The 18,760-nt window shown below is 61.1% G+C and overlaps 3 protein-coding genes across 12 annotated transcripts in view; 2 read left to right on the top strand and 1 right to left on the bottom strand.

Annotated features, from left to right (window-relative positions):
* The window catches only part of MINK1 (misshapen like kinase 1), a 50,376-nt gene extending 41,909 nt beyond the window's left edge, over positions 1–8,467 (top strand). For 2 of the 10 annotated variants that reach the window (XM_047759321.1, XM_047759331.1), the window contains exons 13-34: positions 723–839; positions 1,308–1,394; positions 1,602–1,817; positions 2,010–2,183; positions 2,474–2,734; positions 3,047–3,132; positions 3,298–3,408; positions 3,566–3,678; positions 3,829–3,917; positions 4,100–4,123; positions 4,233–4,396; positions 4,756–4,858; positions 4,945–5,082; positions 5,275–5,383; positions 5,691–5,858; positions 5,964–6,107; positions 6,249–6,383; positions 6,516–6,616; positions 6,704–6,853; positions 6,941–7,100; positions 7,177–7,316; positions 7,639–8,467. In XM_047759321.1, the coding sequence (XP_047615277.1) occupies positions 723–839; positions 1,308–1,394; positions 1,602–1,817; positions 2,010–2,183; positions 2,474–2,734; positions 3,047–3,132; positions 3,298–3,408; positions 3,566–3,678; positions 3,829–3,917; positions 4,100–4,123; positions 4,233–4,396; positions 4,756–4,858; positions 4,945–5,082; positions 5,275–5,383; positions 5,691–5,858; positions 5,964–6,107; positions 6,249–6,383; positions 6,516–6,616; positions 6,704–6,853; positions 6,941–7,100; positions 7,177–7,316; positions 7,639–7,722 (2,874 nt within the window). In that variant the 3' untranslated portion in view covers positions 7,723–8,467. The remainder of the gene's footprint in view (positions 1–722; positions 840–1,307; positions 1,395–1,601; positions 1,818–2,009; positions 2,184–2,473; positions 2,735–3,046; positions 3,133–3,297; positions 3,409–3,565; positions 3,679–3,828; positions 3,918–4,099; positions 4,124–4,232; positions 4,397–4,755; positions 4,859–4,944; positions 5,083–5,274; positions 5,384–5,690; positions 5,859–5,963; positions 6,108–6,248; positions 6,384–6,515; positions 6,617–6,703; positions 6,854–6,940; positions 7,101–7,176; positions 7,317–7,638) is intronic. The other 8 variants (XM_047759323.1, XM_047759324.1, XM_047759327.1 and 5 more) reach the window with 8 other exon arrangements.
* Positions 8,460–13,627, bottom strand: CHRNE (cholinergic receptor nicotinic epsilon subunit). The gene is made up of 12 exons (XM_047759332.1): positions 13,408–13,627; positions 13,010–13,158; positions 12,859–12,903; positions 12,641–12,750; positions 12,351–12,506; positions 12,029–12,129; positions 11,459–11,659; positions 11,267–11,381; positions 9,855–9,969; positions 9,568–9,760; positions 9,375–9,481; positions 8,460–9,246 (listed from the first exon to the last, which is right to left on the bottom strand). The coding sequence occupies exons 1-12, from the start codon at positions 13,451–13,453 to the stop codon at positions 9,097–9,099; spliced, it is 1,488 nt and encodes a 495-aa protein (XP_047615288.1). The 5' UTR covers positions 13,454–13,627; the 3' UTR covers positions 8,460–9,096.
* C14H17orf107 (chromosome 14 C17orf107 homolog) lies at positions 10,013–13,745 on the top strand. The gene is made up of 3 exons (XM_047759333.1): positions 10,013–10,230; positions 10,357–10,557; positions 10,655–13,745. Exons 1-3 carry the CDS (start codon positions 10,165–10,167, stop codon positions 10,988–10,990), a joined length of 603 nt encoding a protein of 200 aa, XP_047615289.1. The 5' UTR covers positions 10,013–10,164; the 3' UTR covers positions 10,991–13,745.
* The last annotated feature ends 5,015 nt before the right edge of the window (positions 13,746–18,760 follow it).

Raw genomic sequence — 18,760 nt, 5'->3', positions numbered from 1 at the left:
CGTGTCTGTGACCTACACCACAGCTCACGGCAATGCCGGATCCTTAACCCACTGAGGGAGGCCAGGGAGCGAACCAGCAACCTCATGGTTCCTAGTCGGATTCGTTAACCACTGAGCCACGACAGGAACTCCCCTATTTGTTTTGTTTTTGTTTTTTTTTTTTCTTGTGAAAGTAGTTAAGTGAACATGACCCGGGCTTGTGATGTTGGCAGGAGCCGTCCAGGTCCCTAAGTGACTTTTCTGTGCACCGGCATCTGGTGCCCTCTTGTGGCTGAAGGCCATCACTGCCGCCCACTCTCTTTGGGCTTGCAGGCCCGGGGTCATTTGAGAGGCCAGGAGTGGAGGGGGGAGGTTGTTGCTGACTTTTGGTGTTGGTTGGTTGGTTGGTGGAGGGGTGGATAGGAGAAGGCATTATCCAACTCGGTCCCCTCCAAGAGCAGTCGTCAACCTCTCAGCCAGCAGTTCTCGTCCCAAGCCCACAGCTCTCTAATAGTTTCGACCAAGCCAAGCCCCTGTGGGCCCTTCCCTAAGGGTAGGTGGGTTTGTGGAACAAGCTGGAGCCCTCCTGTCTCACCACCATCCCCGGTGAGATGCCGACCAGCCTGCACTGCCCAGGAGGATTCCTCTTTCCAGAAGTGGGCTGGGGCGGGTCCCTCCTTCTGGGGCTGCGCTGTCCCCATGCCCAGTGCAGTCCTTAATGCCACGTGTCTCTTCGCCCACAGCAACAGCGGCGGGAGCGGGAGCAGCGGAAGCTGCAGGAGAAGGAGCAGCAGCGGCGGCTGGAGGACATGCAGGCCCTGCGGCGGGAGGAGGAGAGGCGGCAGGCCGAGCGGGAGCAGGTACAGCGCCCCCAGCGCACACCGGACACACCCCTCCCTCCCCGCCTCCCCTCCTGCGCCTGCTGCCTCCCCTGCCCCCCAGTCCCCGTTCCCCTTCTTCCCCTCCCCTGAGAGTCCTCCTATCTTTTCCAGCTTCACTCTTTCTCTCTGTTTTCTCCCACCCTTCGACCCCCCACCCTGGCTCCCTGCCCTCCTCCTGTCTCTGGGCCTTCATTCCCCATCTCTTTGCTCCATCCCTGACTTCTGCCTGCACCTTCCCTCGTGGGGCCCGTGCCCCCGCTTCCTCCTCATCCCCTGCCCCCTGCGGGCCCATCCCACCCCGCCCTCTCTACTGCTCTTCCCCACTGTCCTCCTCATCCTCACCCCACTGATCCGTCCTCCAACTCCTTCGCCGCCGCCGCCGCCGCCGCCCCCCCCGCCTCTCCCTCTCTCCCTGCCCTTTGCCCCCCACCCCCGCCCCCCCCCCAGGAATATATCCGTCACAGGCTAGAGGAGGAGCAGCGACAGCTCGAGATCCTTCAGCAACAGCTGCTCCAGGAACAGGCCCTACTGCTGGTAACGGGGTCCCCAGCTTCCCCGCGGGAAGATGCGTGTTCAGAGCATCTCTACTGCAATGGGACGGGAGCACTTCAGGGGAAGGGCGTCACGCAAGCGTCAAGGGAAGGCAGCTCCTCGCTAGGCAGTTGGAGAAGAGCAAGGGCGTGCCCGCTCTAACTTCCAGGGCCACGCAGCTGAGCCCTCTCTCCCCACCCTTGGGCCCAGGAATACAAGCGGAAGCAGCTGGAGGAGCAGCGGCAGTCGGAGCGCCTGCAGAGGCAGCTGCAGCAGGAGCATGCCTACCTCAAGTCCCTGCAGCAGCAGCAGCAGCAGCAGCAGCTTCAGAAGCAGCAGCAGCAAATCCTGCCCGGGGACAGGAAGCCCCTGTATCATTACGGTCGGGGCATTAACCCCGCTGACAAACCAGCCTGGGCCCGAGAGGTTTGTTGCCTCCTTTGCTGCCTGATTCCATCCCCCGGTCCCCTGCCCTGCTGACGGCGGGCTGCAGGCACGGTGGTCCCCACAGGGAAGGGGAGGGAGGCAAGCCGTGCAGGCCGAGGGCTGGAGCGGTCGGGACCTCGGTTCTGAGAGCAGGACAGAAGTCATCCTGCTGGGCGTCCTCTCCCGTCGCAGGTGGAAGAGAGGACAAGGATGAACAAGCAGCAGAACTCTCCCCTGGCCAAGACCAAGCCAGGCAGCTCAGGGCCTGAGCCCCCGGGCCCCCAGGCCTCCCCCGGGCCCCCAGGCCCCCTTTCCCAGACTCCTCCTATGCAGAGGCCGGTGGAGCCCCAGGAGGGACCGCACAAGGTGAGTCTCTCCACGGACACCAGGGGGCCTCACTCGGCACAGGCGCATCGTGAATGTGTGTGTACACGCTCGTGTGCACAGGTGCACACACCCCCAGCCAGGGAATCCCAGACCTCGGAAACGTGGGCCGTGTCTGTTTCTGCCTCTTCTCGGGCTCTCCGAGCCTCTCTCCATGGATAGTTGGAAGTCAGAGGCTTGACTCGCCCCTTCCTTGCAGCCCAGGCCCCCAGCTCCCAGGTGGGGACATGCCACAAAGCAGGCAGCCCACCCTCCCTGGTCTCTCCCCGCAGAGCCTGGTGGCACACCGGGTCCCACTGAAGCCATATGCAGCGCCTGTACCCCGATCCCAGTCCCTGCAGGACCAGCCCACCCGAAACCTGGCTGCCTTCCCAGCGGCCCACGACCCCGACCCCGCCGTCCCCGCCCCCACTGCCACGCCCAGTGCCCGAGGAGCCGTCATCCGCCAGAACTCAGACCCCACTTCCGAAGGGCCTGGCCCCAGCCCCAGCCCTCCAGCCTGGGTCCGGCCTGACAACGAGGCCCCTCCCAAGGTAAGGACAGCCCCGCAGAGCCAGGGAAGGGCAGAGAAAGCGCTGCGGAGGGACTGGAGGCCCAGGGGGCCGCCGGCAGAGGAGAAGGGCCCGGCCTGCGCGTAAGCGAGTCCGGGTGCTTCGGCGCCGAGAGGGGCATGGACGTGCCCAGGGAGCGAGGGGGCCGCAGCGACCGGGGCTCGGTTAGATCCCAGCTCTGCCGTTGCCCAGCGTCGAGATCTTGGACGGATTCATAAGCCTCCCGCCTGTCCGTTCGCTTCTCCATCCTGGTGGCCGTGAGGACGGAGCACCGACCCCTCCCTTCTCCCGCAGGTGCCGCAGAGAACCTCCTCCATCGCCACTGCCCTTAACACCAGTGGGGCCCGAGGGGCCCGGCCGGCCCAGGCTGTCCGCGCCAGGTACCGCCGGGGCGGGGCGGGCGGCAGCCTAGGGCGCCAGTGGGGCGGGGCGGGGGGGGTGCAGAGGGAAGTTGGCCAGGTTCCCGCTCAGGGTGGGCAGGCCCCAACCCAGTCACCTCAGCCCCTCCCTGCCCGCCCCCGCGCACCCCTGTGCTCCCTCCGCAGACCTCGCAGCAACTCCGCCTGGCAAATCTACCTGCAAAGGCGGGCAGAGCGGGGCACCCCCAAGCCTCCAGGGCCCCCTGCTCAGCCCCCTGGCCCGCCCAGCGCCTGTAGGTAATGGAGTTGTGCCCCCCCTCTTGCTCACTCCCACCCCCACTTCTGCCACCTACCTCCCCCTGGTGGTGGCTCTCTCGGCGGGGCAGCTCAGCATCTTGGGGCCGGGACACCCCATCTCCCTGACCCTGCCTCTGCGCCCCCCTCCATCCCATAGTAACCCTGACCTCAGGAGGAGCGACCCTGGCTGGGAGCGCTCTGACAGCGTCCTGCCGGCCTCGCACGGGCACCTCCCCCAGGCTGGCTCGCTGGAGCGGAACCGTGTGGGAGGTACGTGGCCCAGCCTGGGGCAGCCTCTCGTGCACTCTGGCAGCTTTGGACTGGTTGGGGGCCGTGTGGGGGCGTGGAACCAGGATGGGCTCGATGCCACCCCTTGAGCGGGTGTCGCTGACCTCCCCTCCCCCACCCTGGCACGTCTAGCCTCCTCCAAACTGGACAGCTCTCCCGTGCTCTCCCCTGGCAACAAAGCCAAGCCTGATGACCACCGCTCGCGGCCCGGCCGGCCCGCAGTAAGTCATGGGGGCCAGATGCGCCTCTCAGCCCAGGGCGCTGGGTGCCCGGGCAGGGCCTGCCTTAACCTGTGCCATGGGGCCTGGGGGCCAGCAGGACGGCGGTCTGTCTCGGTTACTAACCTGTCTTCCTTTCTCCTGCCTCCTCCTGGCTGCCCTTCTCCCCCCGCGGCCCCTCCCAGAGCTATAAGCGCGCCATTGGTGAGGTTAGTGAGAAGGGGCCTGCTTGCTCGTGGGGGCCCCTCCGTTCCACTGGCCCCCCCCCGCATCCTGGGGTCCCACTGCCACCTCCCCTCACGCCGCTTCTCCCCGCAGGACTTCGTGCTGCTCAAAGAGCGGACTCTGGACGAGGCCCCCCGGCCTCCCAAGAAGGCCATGGACTACTCCTCGTCCAGCGAGGAGGTGGAGAGCAGCGAGGACGATGAGGAGGAAAGCAACGGCGAGCCTTCCCAGGGGAGCAGAGACACCCCCGGGGCCCGGTATGGGGGCGTCTCGGGGTGCGGGGGCACTTGCAAGGGAGACCCCGGAGCAGGGGTGGGCTGGGGGAATGTGAGGCAGCCGGCTGTCCCTGCGGTCACGTTTCCTCCCCTTCCCTGGAGAAGGGGGTACAGGGCTGGGGCTGGTGTCCCCATCTGTGTCTCACTGTTCGGCCAGTTGATCTCGTCAGGTGCTCCTGCACAGCCAGCCCTCCCCGAGGGCCAGGCCGCGGCCCAGGCTGCCCGTGACGACTGAGGGCGTCATGTTCTGAATAGACCCCGCAGGCTCTTGTCTGCTCCCAGGGGCACTCAGGTGGCAGGCAGGGCGGGAGGGCCCCTGACCTCGCGCTCTCCCACCCCAGTGACGGCGACACCGACAGCGTCAGCACCATGGTGGTCCACGACGTGGAGGAGGTGGCCGGGACCCAGACTCCCTACGGGGGCGGCACCATGGTGGTCCAGCGTGTGAGTGGGCCCCCCGCCCCTTCTCCCCCGGCCTGCCCTGCGCCTCCCTGGCCCCGGCACTGGCCGCTTGCCCTGTGTTCCTCTAGACCCCGGAAGAGGAGCGAAGCCTGCTACACGCCGACAGCAACGGCTACACGAACCTGCCAGACGTGGTCCAGCCCAGCCACTCGCCCACTGAGAGCAGCAAAGGCCAAAGCCCCCCCTTGAAGGATGGCAGCAGTGACGTGAGTGGGTGAAGGCAGCTCCGTGGGCGAGGACAGGTCACTGGCCTGCCGTGGGCGGGAGACACTGGGGGAGACCCCGGGTGCTGGGCACTGTGGTCGGGAGGGTGGAGGCCCCGGGCACTATAGGAGGGACGCGAGCTGGGGCCCAGCACATTTGCCTCACCACTACCCCCCCCCCCCCCGCCCCCATAGTACCAGTCTCGTGGGCTCGTGAAGGCCCCGGGCCAGAGCTCGTTCACCATGTTTGTGGACCTGGGGATCTACCAGTCCGGAGGCAGTGGGGACACCATCCCCATCACAGGTGAGGACAGGAGGTCTGGAGCGGGGCATGGGTGGGCCTCTGGGGACGCAGCGTCACGGCCGCCTCTGTGGCCCGAGCCCCTGCCCTGGCACCCAGGCAGCAAAGGCTTCTGGGGCCCCCTTGATCCAAGAGGAAAAATGCTCAGATCAAAGCCTCTGCCAGGCCTTCTGGCTCTAGTTCAGCTCCCCTGGCACCGCCGCTCTTGAGCCTTCCCTGCAGTCTCCAAGGACTCGGGATCCCAAGCCGGTGGGGGGAAGGCGATAAAGGCCTGCAGCCCACTGCCCGCTCCTGCTTCTCCCCCTGGCAGCCCTGCTGGGTGGAGAGGGCGGTCGGCTCGACCAGCTCCAGTTGGATGTGAGGAAAGGCTCTGTGGTCAACGTGAACCCCACCACCACCCGTGCCCACAGCGAGACACCCGAGATCCGGAAGTACAAGAAGCGGTTCAACTCCGAGATCCTCTGTGCGGCCCTTTGGGGTGAGCCCGGGCAGGGAGGCACACAAGGGGCCTGCTGCGCCCCGCTCTCGAGCTCAGGCGAGGGCCGGGCTCTGCCTCTCATCTGCCCAAGGGCTCCTGTTGCAGGGGTCAACCTGCTGGTGGGCACGGAGAACGGGCTGATGCTGCTGGACCGCAGCGGGCAGGGCAAGGTGTACGGGCTCATCGGGCGCCGCCGCTTCCAGCAGATGGACGTGCTGGAGGGACTCAACCTGCTCATCACCATCTCAGGTGTGTGCGCGGCGGGACACGGGACGGCAGCCTCGGCCCGAGCCGAAGGCGGGGCCCTCCTTTCCGCTCCCCTCGGGGCTCACCCGCGGAGGCCGGTGATGAGGGAGTGTGTGTGTTTGTGTGTGTGTGTCCACCCCGCAGGGAAAAGGAACAAGCTGCGGGTGTACTACCTGTCCTGGCTCCGGAACAAGATCCTGCACAACGACCCGGAAGTGGAGAAGAAGCAGGGCTGGACCACCGTCGGGGACATGGAGGGCTGCGGCCACTACCGCGTTGGTGAGGAGGTCGCGAGGCGGTGGCCGGGGCACGTTTGTTCACGAGAGACGCAGGCCTGGGCGGGGGCGGGGGGGGGGGTGCAGACTGCCGGGGTGGGGGGCGTCCCTCATCCTCGCTCTCTGCCGCCCGCAGTGAAGTACGAACGCATCAAGTTCCTGGTCATCGCCCTGAAGAACTCGGTGGAGGTGTATGCCTGGGCCCCCAAACCGTACCACAAATTCATGGCTTTCAAGGTAACCCCGCCTCCGCCCGCCCCAGCCCCGTTCAAGGCCCTGCTTGGCTCCTGCCGGCGCCCTGAGCCCTCCTCGCCGCCTCCGCAGTCCTTTGCAGACCTCCCGCACCGCCCTCTGCTGGTGGACCTGACGGTGGAGGAGGGGCAGCGGCTCAAGGTCATCTACGGCTCCAGCGCCGGCTTCCACGCGGTGGACGTCGACTCGGGGAACAGCTACGACATCTACATCCCCGTGCACGTAAGCGTGGCGGGGCTGCGGGCAGAGGGGGGGCCGCCCGTCTGGGCCCCAGGCGTGGGACCTGCAGCCCCCCCGTCTCCTCTCCAGATCCAGAGCCAGATCACGCCCCACGCCATCATCTTCCTCCCCAACACGGACGGCATGGAGATGCTGCTGTGCTACGAGGATGAGGGCGTCTACGTCAACACGTACGGGCGCATCATCAAGGACGTGGTGCTGCAGTGGGGAGAGATGCCCACCTCTGTGGGTGAGTGACGTGCCCCCCGCCCGTCCCCGAGCTGGGCTGCAGCCCCTCACTGCCCCTCTGCTCCCTTCCCCGCCAGCCTACATCTGCTCCAACCAGATCATGGGCTGGGGTGAGAAAGCCATTGAGATCCGCTCGGTGGAGACGGGCCACCTGGACGGCGTCTTCATGCACAAGCGAGCCCAGAGGCTCAAGTTCCTGTGCGAGCGGAACGACAAGGTGGGCACAGGGGCCCTGCCCGGGGCGGAGTTAGGCCAGGGGTCCTCATGGGTCTGCCTGCACGCGGGCTTCCGGGGAGCACCGTGTGCGGTCAGCCTGCCCTCCCCTCGCCTTCAGTCCGGAGAGCGCCGCCGGCCCGACTCCCGCAGCAGAGGCCCGCCTGCCGCCCCCTTTCCCAAGCGGCCCTGCCTTCCGGAGGGGTGGGGGCGGGCACCTCTGCAGCTTCTCTCTCTCTCTCCCCTTCTCCCGGTTAACCGAGACCCGCTCCCCCCTCCACGTACCCCGCGTCTCTCTCGGTGACGACGTCTCCTGTCCCACGCAGGTGTTTTTTGCCTCCGTCCGCTCCGGGGGCAGCAGCCAAGTTTACTTCATGACGCTGAACCGTAACTGCATCATGAACTGGTGACGGGGCCCTGGGCTGGGCTGTCCCTCGGGGACCAGCTCTCCCCCACCCGCCAGACTTCCCAGGCCGCCCTTCTCTTCCCTCCCTGGGCTTTTGCTTTTACTGGTTTGATTCACTGGAGCCTGCTGGGAACGTGACCTCTGACCCCTGATGCTTTTGTGATCACGTGACCATCCTCTCCCCCAACATGTTCTCTCCCCAAAACTGTGCCTGTCCCAACTTCTGGGGAGAGGCACAGCCTAGCCCACCCCCCTTTCTCCACTTGGGAGGAGAGCGTTTGGGGCTTGGAGCCCGTACCCCACTGCTGCTGACTCGGCAGGGCCCTGGGCCCCTTTATTTGCACGTCAGGGGAGCCGGCTCCCCCCTTGAATGTACCAGACCCTGGGGGGGGTCACTGGGCCCTAGGTTTTAGGGGGGTCACCAGCCACTCCAGGGGCAGGGACCATTTCCTCATTTTCTGAAAGCACTTTAATGATTCCCCTCCCCCCAAACCCCAGGGAATGGAGGGAGGACCCCGACAGCCAAAACATTGACCCCTTTCCGACCCCCATCTCTTCTGGCCTCTGCCCCTTCCCCGGTGGAGAGAGGGAGCGGGGCGCTCTCACCCTCCACACGGCCCGGCCCGTGCTTGCATCTGTAAATAGTGTGAGCGGCAAGTAGCCCCGCCCCCTCCCGGTCCCGTCTCTCCTCAATGTAGTGGCCTTGGATACCTGTTTGTTAATAAAGACAATTCAACCAGCTCCCACCACTTCAGGCCCCGTTTTATTTTCTCTCACCGCCCCCACCTCCCGGGGCCCAGGCCAGCCGGCAGAGTGGGGATCAAGGGGGCAGCTGGGGGGATCTGCGGTGAGCGGGCTGGATGGGCGGGGCCGGCCAAGAAAAGGAGGAGTTGACCGAGGGAGGGCGGGGCATCCTCAGCCTTAAACCTGGAGGGGGGGGGGAGGGTCTCTGCACTGAGGCCCTTTGGTCCCCGCCCACTCCAGCTTCCCTCGCCTTCCGGGCTCCAAGCTTCCCGGATGCAAATCCTACAAAGGGTCTCTTCTGTTTGGCAACAAATAAAGCTCTCTTAGATACTCACAGGGCTAGAGAATCACATGGGGCTGGGGCCCAAGCAAAACTGGGAGGTCCGCAAGACGGAAGCGAGGGCAGTTCTTACTTTTTGCAAGATTCACATGCAAGAGGTTGCCTGAACCCTCTGCCGGCTCCTTCTGATCCCTGCCGGTGGCCAGACCTACATACACGTGCACACAAGACTCCTCTCCCGAAGCTCACAGAGTACAGATTTAGCATCAGCAGTGGGAGCAGCTCGTTTTTCAAAACCTTTCCTCCTGGAGATGAGTGGGAACGTCTGTCAGTGCCTACCGCGGGGCCTCAGGGCTACATACACGGCGGGTAGGGCAGTTTGGGCACTTGGTTGAAGTAGGCCCCGAGGAAGATGAGGCTGGAACCGACGAGGAAGAGCACCAGAGCTGCCCAGAAGCAGATGTTGTCCAGGGCCTTCCCCATGCGCACCCAGTCGGACACCTCCTGGGGAAGGGGCGGGCACAAGCTGAGTCCCTAAAGGTGCAGGAGCCTGCCCCGCCCACCAGGGACAGAGGGACAGCAATAGCGGAGGCCCGCACGGCTCCACCCCGCCCCTCTGGCTCCTGACCCACCTCGCCCGTGGCCTCCTGGTCTCGCGTGCTCTCAGCCACGAAGTTCACGGCATCCACACAGCAGCGGATCTCAGGGGCGGCAGCGCCCAGGCTCTGGCAGAGGGCAGCTGGTGGGGGCGACGCCAGGGATGGGTGATCGGGAGCCTCCCCCGCGGCAGGCACCCCGTTGGCCCGCCAGGACCACCCTGCTCACCGGTCCAGGTCCCGTGCCGGTGCCTCTGCCCCTCAAACACGAGCTCGCTCCGCGGCTTTTTCAGTATCAGCTCCTCGGCGCGGAGTAGGAGGCCCAGGGATGACGCCCGCCTTGGGGGCGAGGCAGCCCTGGGAGCTTCCGGAGACGGAGGCTCCCCAAAGCCCAGGAGAGGGGGCAGCAGCTCCAGCAAGACCTGGCGGGGGCGGGAGGCCGGCGCGGAGCTGGGTGGGGGGCGGGGTTCGCTCGCAGCCCCGCCTCCCACCCGCAACCATCTACAGGGTGCTTACGTGGCGCAGCCGCGGGGACACAGTGTGAGTGGTGGGCGTCCGTAAAGACACGTTGAGCACGATGACACAATTCATGACAATGAGCGTGGCAACCACCATGACGAAAATGAGGTACCTGAGGGGCCCGGAGTTCGTGACGTCGCAGCCTCCCCACTCACTTCCCCTGAGCCACAAAGGGGGGCCTCCAGTCCTCTGACCTCATAAACGCACCCCTCGGCAAAGGGGGGAGCCCCGCCCCCTAGATGCTCCTCCTCCGCCCGGCCAGACGCGTCCCCCAGCCCTTCCCCCCCTTGTGCGGCCAGCGGCAGTCATGAGGGGGACCCCTAGCTCTCTGGAAACCCTGCTGTGGGTCTACCACTTCCATAGCTCCACGGAGGTGAGGGTACGCCAACAGACCCGCCCCAGGGATGGCACTGAGAGACCCCCTGGAAAGGACTCCAGCGTCCCCTCTGTAACCTCTGTCCTATGAGCCGATGACTCCACTGCCCCTGTGCCTTTCCAGGTGGCCCTCCAGCCCCCGCTCCTCTCTTCCCTGGAAGTTGCTGCGGCTGCAGCCCGTGAGTATCTGGAGCAGAGGTTCGCAGAGCTGAAGTCCCTAGAGCCGCGAGAGCTGGAGAAGCCGCCCGCCCCGAAGCCCACCCTGGGGCTGGTGCTAAGAGAAGCCGCGGGCAGCGTCATGAACTTCGGGGCCACCTTGTTAGAGGTGGAGCGCTGGGGGACTGAAAAGGGGCAGGGAAGGGGGACCGAGCAGTGGGAGCAGGGACCTCTGTGACCCCACCAACTCCTCTGCCCTGCTGCAGATCTCAGCCCTGTGGGTGCAGCAGGAGATACGGCGACTAGACGCGGACGGCAGCCCGGGACGAGCCCCAGACGACGGGGATCCCGGTGGAGCCCTGGCCCGGGTAGCCCAGGCCGCCGGGCAGGCGGCTTTGCAAGCCGGGTCTGCAGCTGGCGCCAGTGCTCGGCTTCTGCTCCAGGGGGCGTGGCTCTGCCTGTGTGGACGAGGTCTGCAGGGGTCCACCTCATTCCTGCAGCAGTGGCGACACGCCCTGGACCTCGCGACCCCCGGGGAACCGGGGAGTTCCGGAAGAGGGGAGAGTTGGGGGCCAGAGAAGGCGGGGCTGGGTAGGTACTAAGTTGGCCCGCCCCCAACAGAGACACTCAAGAGACCTCAAGGTGGCGTCCGGTAGCATTGGGACCGGAGAATCCACCACCGTCCCAGCCCCGCTCCTCCTCCTCCAAATAAAGCCCAGGTGGGGACGCGACAGCTAAGACTTCTCCTGAGTCAGTAGGTTTTAGCCCCGGCCTCTCCCAAGGGAGCCCCTTGGCCCCGCCCCGTGCAATCTGGCTCCACCCTTCACGAAGGCCATGCCCCCCATGGGCACGGCCGGGAGGACCCACTCTGCCCTCACCTGCCCAGCAGCGGCACGCTCAGAGACGTCTCCGGGATTTTCTGGGCAATTAGGAACAAGAAGACGGTCTGGGCGAGCAGGACGTTGATGGAGACGGTGCATTTCTGGCCACCGGCTGGAGGGAGGGACCTGGTCGGAGCAGGCCCCACCCCCGGGAGCGAGTCCAGCTATGGGGTCTGAGCGACTCCTTACCCTGCGCCGGCAGGAAGTAGGCGAGCAGCACCAGGCCCGAGATGAGCACGCAGGGCACGATGATGTTAATGACGTAGAAGAGGGGCTTCCGGCGAATGATGAGCGTGTAGGTGACGTCGCTGTCCCCCGGGTCATCAGGGGAGCCACCATCGTGGCGGCGGATCACCCCAGGGCAGAAGTCGATGGCCCACTCGCCGTTCTCTGCAGGACAGGAGGCATGGTCAGCCGGCTCTCAAGGGTGGTGCCCCCTGCTCTGCGGCCCAACACCTGACCTCCGGTGCCTGTAACTCCGAGCGAGGAGGGGATGCGAACCTTCTGGACCCCGGTGGGTGGGGCAGGTGGCCTGGACAACTTGGGCCGTGGGCTATCGGCCTGAAGCAATTCGGGCACAAAAGGGTATTTTCGGGCAAGGCACGGAACCACCACAAGCGACAATCAATCGAGAATGATTTCAGGAGAGGGTCACCTTCAAGCGTGATTGCCCAAGTCAACCCCGGCACCAAGGGCCTGGGGCAACCCCACTTCTGCCCCATCCCGAAGCGGGCTTTTCGGAGCAGGAGAGCTCCTCACCAGTATAGGCCTCGGTGTCGATTTCAAGCTTGCTGATGGTCTCGCCCAGGTCGTCCACAGCAAAGACGAACTCCACCTCTTCGGCACTGTACGTCTGGGAGCTGCGGAGCCAGGGCCAGGACCCCCACCCCAGAGGCTCGGACTCGGGCCCCAGCCTCCGGCCCCTCCCTGGAAGCTGGCGTCTGGCCCCGCTCCACGCCCGTTTTCCCACCCTTACTTCTAACCCGCTGGAATGTCTGGCTCCGCCTCCAGCACGAAGCCCCACCCCATCAGCTGTCCCCCACCCCTGCCCACGTAATCCCACGGCAGCCCCTCTTCCCACCGGAACACCAGCGAGCAGTTCTGCCAGTCGAAGGGGAAGTAGGTGACCTCCACGGCGCAGGTGCTGCGGTAGATGGCCGGGGGCAACCAGCTCACGTAGCCGCCCTCGGAGACCAGCACGTTGGCTTCATAGGCCACGCCGAACTGGCCGTCGATGCTGTGGGTTCCCGGAAACCCAGGGTTTGCGGCAGGTCCGCGGCCCCCTCTCTCTTAGAGCAGCACACCTGTCCCAACCGGGTCCAGCCCCACGCCCCAGACCTCGGCTTCCCTCCAGTCTGGCCCGGTCCTCACTTGTTTTCCAGCACAATCTCTGGCAGCCACACGTGTTCTGAAGGGACCCGCAGCGTTCCTATGCCCCCAAAGTCGGCCTTGCTGTAGTTGAGCCGGTAATCAGACCAGTCCTAGGGGGTAGGGGACGGAAGGACATGTGCCCTGTTGCCAGTGACAAGTTGGGGAGAGAAAGGGGTCCCCTGGACGAGCCCTCACACGGTTCCCCCCACTCGACTCACGATTCCAATCCAGACGCTGGTGGTCAGGGTCTCCTCCTTCTCGTTCTGCGGATGGGAAATGGGGATGATTGACGCGAGCTCAGCCACTGGGGCCGGAGTGGCATTTGAGGCTCAGAGGTGGCATTTGGGGGTGGACGTGGGGGTCCCTTACCAGTGAGATGAGGTTGGTCAGGGTGACTTTGAGGGAGACGGTGACAGTGTCCTTGGGCTCCCGCACAGGCCGGCGTCCTGGGTCATAGTTGTCGAAGAGATGGTGGTAGAGACGCAGCTCCTCATTCTTCCCGGAACCTCTGCCTGGGGCTGAGGTCAAGGGGTGGGGGTCATTGGAGACAAGAGACTAAGGAGCCGCTCCCCAGCCTCTGAGTCTGCAGGGCCCTGCTTCTCTGTGTGTCTGTCTGAGGCTATTTTTCCGTCTGTCTCCTGAACCAGTGATATTTGGCCTGGGGACCAAATATCACGTCTCTGTCTCCACCTCGCTCTGTCTTTGTCCTGTCCTGTTATGTCAGTATCCTGTGTGTGTCCGACCACTTCCCTGACCCTGGTCCATACCGAGGAGCTGCAAGAGGAGCAGGGCGCTGAGCAGAGCCCCTGCCATCCTGCTGTCTGGTCCCCCAGGGTTATTCTGAGCTTTGGCAGGCTTGGCGGGGGACAAGCCAGGGTGCTCGAGTGAGGGGGAGGAGGGTGTTAGTTCCGGGCTCAGTTAGGGGACTGTCACCTAATCCTCCTACCACCCCTGCGGCAGCCAGGGATGTCTTGGCTGCTTCCAGAGGCAGCTGCCCCATCCTGAGTTCCCTGCCCCCACCCTCATCCCAGCAGCTCTTGCCTGGTCTTCCGCCAGCTCCCCAGCCACAGACCCAACCCTCTCACGACTGGAGCAGGCCCAATGCAGGTGGACAGGTCTTTTAAGAACACCTGGAACCACAAGACTGGCAGTGGGGGATGGGGGACCCTGCTTTCGACAATGCACCGGTGTCCTTTGAGTAAGCTGCCCTGTGCAGGTGACATCCCTTACCTCAATACTCACCCAAGTGGAACGCACATCACCACCACCCACAGTCTGGCCAAGGTCACACTAGTGCAGTTTCTGCCGGCAAGAGTTTGGCAAAAGCTGTGTGCGTGAAGACCTGGTAATGAGATAGGCGGTCACAGGGGATTAGTCTACAGTAACAGACCCTACCTGGCAAGGAGACCACATGGCAATACAGGATCCACCTCTTCCCACAACCCATCACTGTTTCTGCCCACCCGCAGCCCCTTTGGGTGGGCACCTGCCAGAGACACCAGTTTCTCCAGCTCTCTGCTGCCACTTTGTGGCCACATATGTAAGTACTGTCTTCTGGGCCCCAAAACAAACCTTAATTGATCTTTTCAATCTTTCCTAAGCCTCCTTGGACCACCCTAATAAATCACTGGGGGAGCTTATTTAAAATTCAATTTCCTAGTTTCCTTCTCCAAAGAATCACACTTTAGGAATATGGCAGAGATAGGGTGCCAGGAGTTTAAGAAGCAACCCATAGAGGAAAACAGAACACTCTTTGACATAAATTGCAGCAATATCTTTTGGATTCACCTCTTAGAGTAATGGAAATAAAAGCAATAACCAAATGGGATCTAATTAAGCCCAAAAGCTTTTGGAGTTTCCTTTGTGGGTCCGTGGTTAACAAAACCGACTAGGATCCATGAGGTTTCAGGTTTAATCCCTGGCCGCACTCAGCGGCTTAAGGATCTGGTGTTGCCCTGAGCTGTTGTGTAGGTCGCAGACGCAGCTCGGATCTGGCATTGTTGTGGCTGTGGCTCTGGTGTAAGCTGGCAGCAACAGCTCCGATTTGACCCCTAGCCTGGGAACCTCCATGTGCCTCAGGTGCGGCCCTAAAAAGACAAAAATAAACCAAAAAAAAGGCAGCTATGTATGTTTTCTCATGGGCTAAGAAGCACTTTCTGTACCTTACACGTGGCTTCCTCATCCCAGTCCTGCAAAGCAGTTAGCATTGTTTCTAAATGAATGAAAAAGGACTCTAGGTCAGGCTCAAGGTCATGTCACTGAATCCAAGCTCATACAGCTCAACACGAGACAGACCCATAAACTGAGGCAAGGAATAATGACTTTATTCATAAAGCCAGAAGACCGAGGAGATGGTTGAACTAGTGTCCCAAAGATCCATCTTCCCTGAGTTAGAATTCAGGCTGCCCCCCCCTTTTTGGCGGGGGGACCCACACCTGTGGCAAACGGAAGTTCCCAGGCTAGGGGTCCAATCGGAGCTACAGCTGTGTCTCCGACCTATACCACAGCTCACAGCAACGCTGGATCCTCAACCCACTGAGTGGGGCCAGGGATCGAACCCGCAACCTCATGATTCCTAGTCGGATTCATTTCTACTGCGCCATAACGGGAACTCCTCAGGCTGCTTTTATACTAAAAGGGCCGGAGATTAAGGTCCTGGTTCCAGCCAGACTCCGGAGAGGATGTGTTAATTTCTTCCTCCTGCAGCTGTTCACAGGTAGGCCTGGGCTGGAGGTTTCCTGGGAGCTAAACAAAGATATTTTAGCTTAATGCTCATTACCTGGGAGGCAGGATTCCCAGAGATGGGCCATTATGTGTAATTTAAGCTTACAGGTAACATTCCCTTAGAGGTTAACTTGTTACGGAATACCACAGTTCTTCCCTATTACAATGACAATGATCCATTCCACAACCCTGTGGAAAAGGGGGTGAAGACCCTGCCCAATGGAGGTGATGAAGAGATGATTATGGAATAGAATCAATCGGCCTTGGATGAGGAATATTCCTCAGTTGTACACTTCGCATTTTATTTTTGGGGGGCCACACCCAAGGCATATGGAAGTTCCCAGGCTAGAGGTCTAATCAGAGCTACAGCTGCCGGCCTATACCACAGCCACAGCAACCTGGGATCTGAGCCGTGTCTGCCACCTACACCACAGCTCATGGCAATGCTGGATCCTTAACTCCTTAACCCACTGAACAAGACCAGGGATAGAACCTGCATCCCCATGGATCCTAGTCGGTTTCATTAACCACTGACCTACAAGGCAAACTCCCTCTGCTTTTTTTTTTTTTTTTTTTTTTTCTGGCTGCACCCATGGCATATGGAAGTTGCTGGGCCAGGGATCGAACCTATGCCACAGCTATGGTGATGCCAGATCCTTAACCCACTGCACTGGGCCAGGGATTGAGCCCACGCCTCTGCAGCAACTCAAGTTGTTGCAGAGACAATGTCGGATCCTTAACCTGCTGCACCACCACGGGAACGCCTTTCCTTTTTATCAACAACTATTTGAACCTGATGAAACTTCTTAGCATTTTGTCATTAATTTGTAATTGAACTTGGGTTTTCAATTCCCGTTCCCAATGCTTACCTTTTTTTTTTTTTTGTCTTTTCGTCTTTTCTAGGGCCGCACCCGTGGCATATGGAGGTTCCCAGGCTAGGGGTCAAATCGGAGCTGTAGCCGCCAGCCTACACCAGAGCCACAGCAATGCCAGATCCGAGCTGCATCTGCATCCTACACCACAGCTCATGGCAATGCCAGATCCTTAACCCACTGAGCAAGGCCAGGGATTGAACCCACAACCTCATGGTTCTTAGTCAGATTCGTTAACCACTGAGCCACAATGGGAACTCCCCCAATACTTACCTTTTAATTAACCTTTTGACTGTCCCATAATTACACCGAATTCCTGTGCTGGTTGGACAATATTAAATAGGTTGGCCCTTCTCCAGCTACAATCTTTTTTTTTTTTTTTTTTTTTAAGTATTGATTACAAAGAGCAACCTGAAGTTCCCTGGTGGCTCAGCAGGTTAAAGATCTGGTGCTGTCACTGCTGTGGCTCTGGTTACTTCTGTGGCAAGGGTTCATTCCCTGGCCTGGGAAGCCACATGCCACAAGCATGGCCAAAAAATAAGTCATCACAAACCCATTGTTCTTTAGGCATCGCGGGAACTGGGTCGTTTTTGGATGACAGTGATGCTGCCTTCATTTGAATGTGATCGGCCCATGGCTTCACCCCAGCTAACTTGACAGATGAGTGCGTGCCAAGTAACACCACATGTGGCCCTGTGCACGTGGCAGTCGGCGCAAGTTCAGGCCCTGGTTCTCTGTAGGTTTAAGGAGGACCTGGTCTATGGTTGAAAAGAATGTCAGGCTCCTTCAGTTAGACAGGCAGACCTGTTGGAGGCAAACTTAAGAGCAGAGATTGGTATGGTGCCCCAAGTTTTAACACACTTGGCAGCCACTAGGTCTTTTTAAAAGTTCTCCCTCCCAGGCAGACCCTTGGAATGGCCCACCATCCAGTATTTCAAAGGGGCTTGATTTAAGCCTGCTTCTGGGAGCCTCTGATCCATAGCAGGGCACCTGGCAAGACCTGATCCCAAGTTCAGTCAGTCTCTTGACATTTTAGCAATGCTCCTTTGTACTGTGGTCTCCAGGATCCATGCATCTTCCAGTTAATTTGTGGCGGTCCTCTGTGGCTCGGCGGGTTAAGAACCTGTGTTTTCACTGCTGTGGCTCGGGTCACTGCTGCGGCCCGGGTTTGACCCCTGGCCCAGGATATTCCACATGCCATGGGCGTGGCAAAAACAAAAACACCCCATGAATGCGCAATGCTTTAAAACCAAATGAGTTGATACTTTCCTTAAGGAAGGCTTTAACCATTCTGGAGGCTTTTTCTACCCAGGTGGGATACGCTTCCACTCCTCCCGAACAAGTGCCCACAGACACTAGCAGGTCATCTGACACTTCCCGCAGCTCGAGGCTTTTGAGTCAGGTCTACCTTCCTGTCCTCAGAGGGGCAGGGTGCCCTGTGAGGAGTCCGAAGCTGGGCAGATCTCAAAGCCCACTTTTTGGCCCTGTCCTTTTTCTACGAAGATCTCCCCCCCAAAGAACAGCTGGACACTGGCATATCCAAGAAACTCTTTCAGGGTGAGGTCCCCTAGCTGGCATCCTAGAGGCTCTAAGAATGAAGGATTTTGTTCTCCTGCAAAGACCCTCGGGACCGGAACGGACTGAGATGTTTTCTCTGCCACCTCGGGGTTGAACACAGTATGTTGCACCTGCATCAGAAAGTCCATCGGCTCACTCCCCACTGTCAAGTGTTACCTGGGGTTCATTTGGGGAAACTGGAATTGGGCGCCTCAAGTCCGCGGGAGCCTGCAGGTCTCTTCATTTTACCATCACTGTTCCTCTTCCTACCATCTGAGAGGCGCCCGTCTTTTACTGTTTTCCTTCCTATTTAGCCAAGGGCAATATGCTTCTCAATGCCCTTCCTCCTGACGGTAACACACTGTTCCTTCCCCATTGGTGGCTTACCTCTCTTTGGGTCACTCCCATTCTGAGAATCCAATGTCACTGCCAGAAAGATGGCATTCCGTTTGGCATCTTCTGTCATTGTTCCCTGTTACTGACCCCTTGCAAAGCAGCATCTACCGATTGAGAAGCGTTCCTTCCCGATGCCTCATCTAACTTGTTATTCTCTTATGTCTGGGGGCCCTGTGCCCAATGAAGGTCAAGTTTACCACTCTAGCATTTCCAGGGGCCTTGAGATCTGCATCAGCATAAGATCTTGTAGGCCTGATAAATCTTCATTTGGTTTTTGAATTTCTTGAATTTTGTTCAACTCTTGCTTTGCTTCCCCTTCTCAAAGCCCTGCCAAGAAGCCCTCAGGGGGAGTTCCCGTCATGGCTCAGCGGTTAACGAATCTGACTAGGAACCGTGAGGTTGTGGGTTCGATCCCTGGCCTTGCTCAGTGGGTTAAGGATCCGGCGTTGCCGTGAGCTGTGGTGTAGGTCGCAGATGCAGCTTGGATCCCGCGTTGCTGTGGCTCTGGTGTAGGCCGGTGGCTACAGCTCCGATTCGACCCCTAGCCTGGGAACCTCCATGTGCTGCAGCA

The sequence above is a fragment of the Phacochoerus africanus genome, chromosome 14, assembly GCF_016906955.1.
Source record: "Phacochoerus africanus isolate WHEZ1 chromosome 14, ROS_Pafr_v1, whole genome shotgun sequence".
Lineage (NCBI taxonomy): Eukaryota > Metazoa > Chordata > Mammalia > Artiodactyla > Suidae > Phacochoerus > Phacochoerus africanus.
Note: the sequence above shows the minus strand (reverse complement) of the source record. Positions and strands in the feature narration are given on the sequence as shown.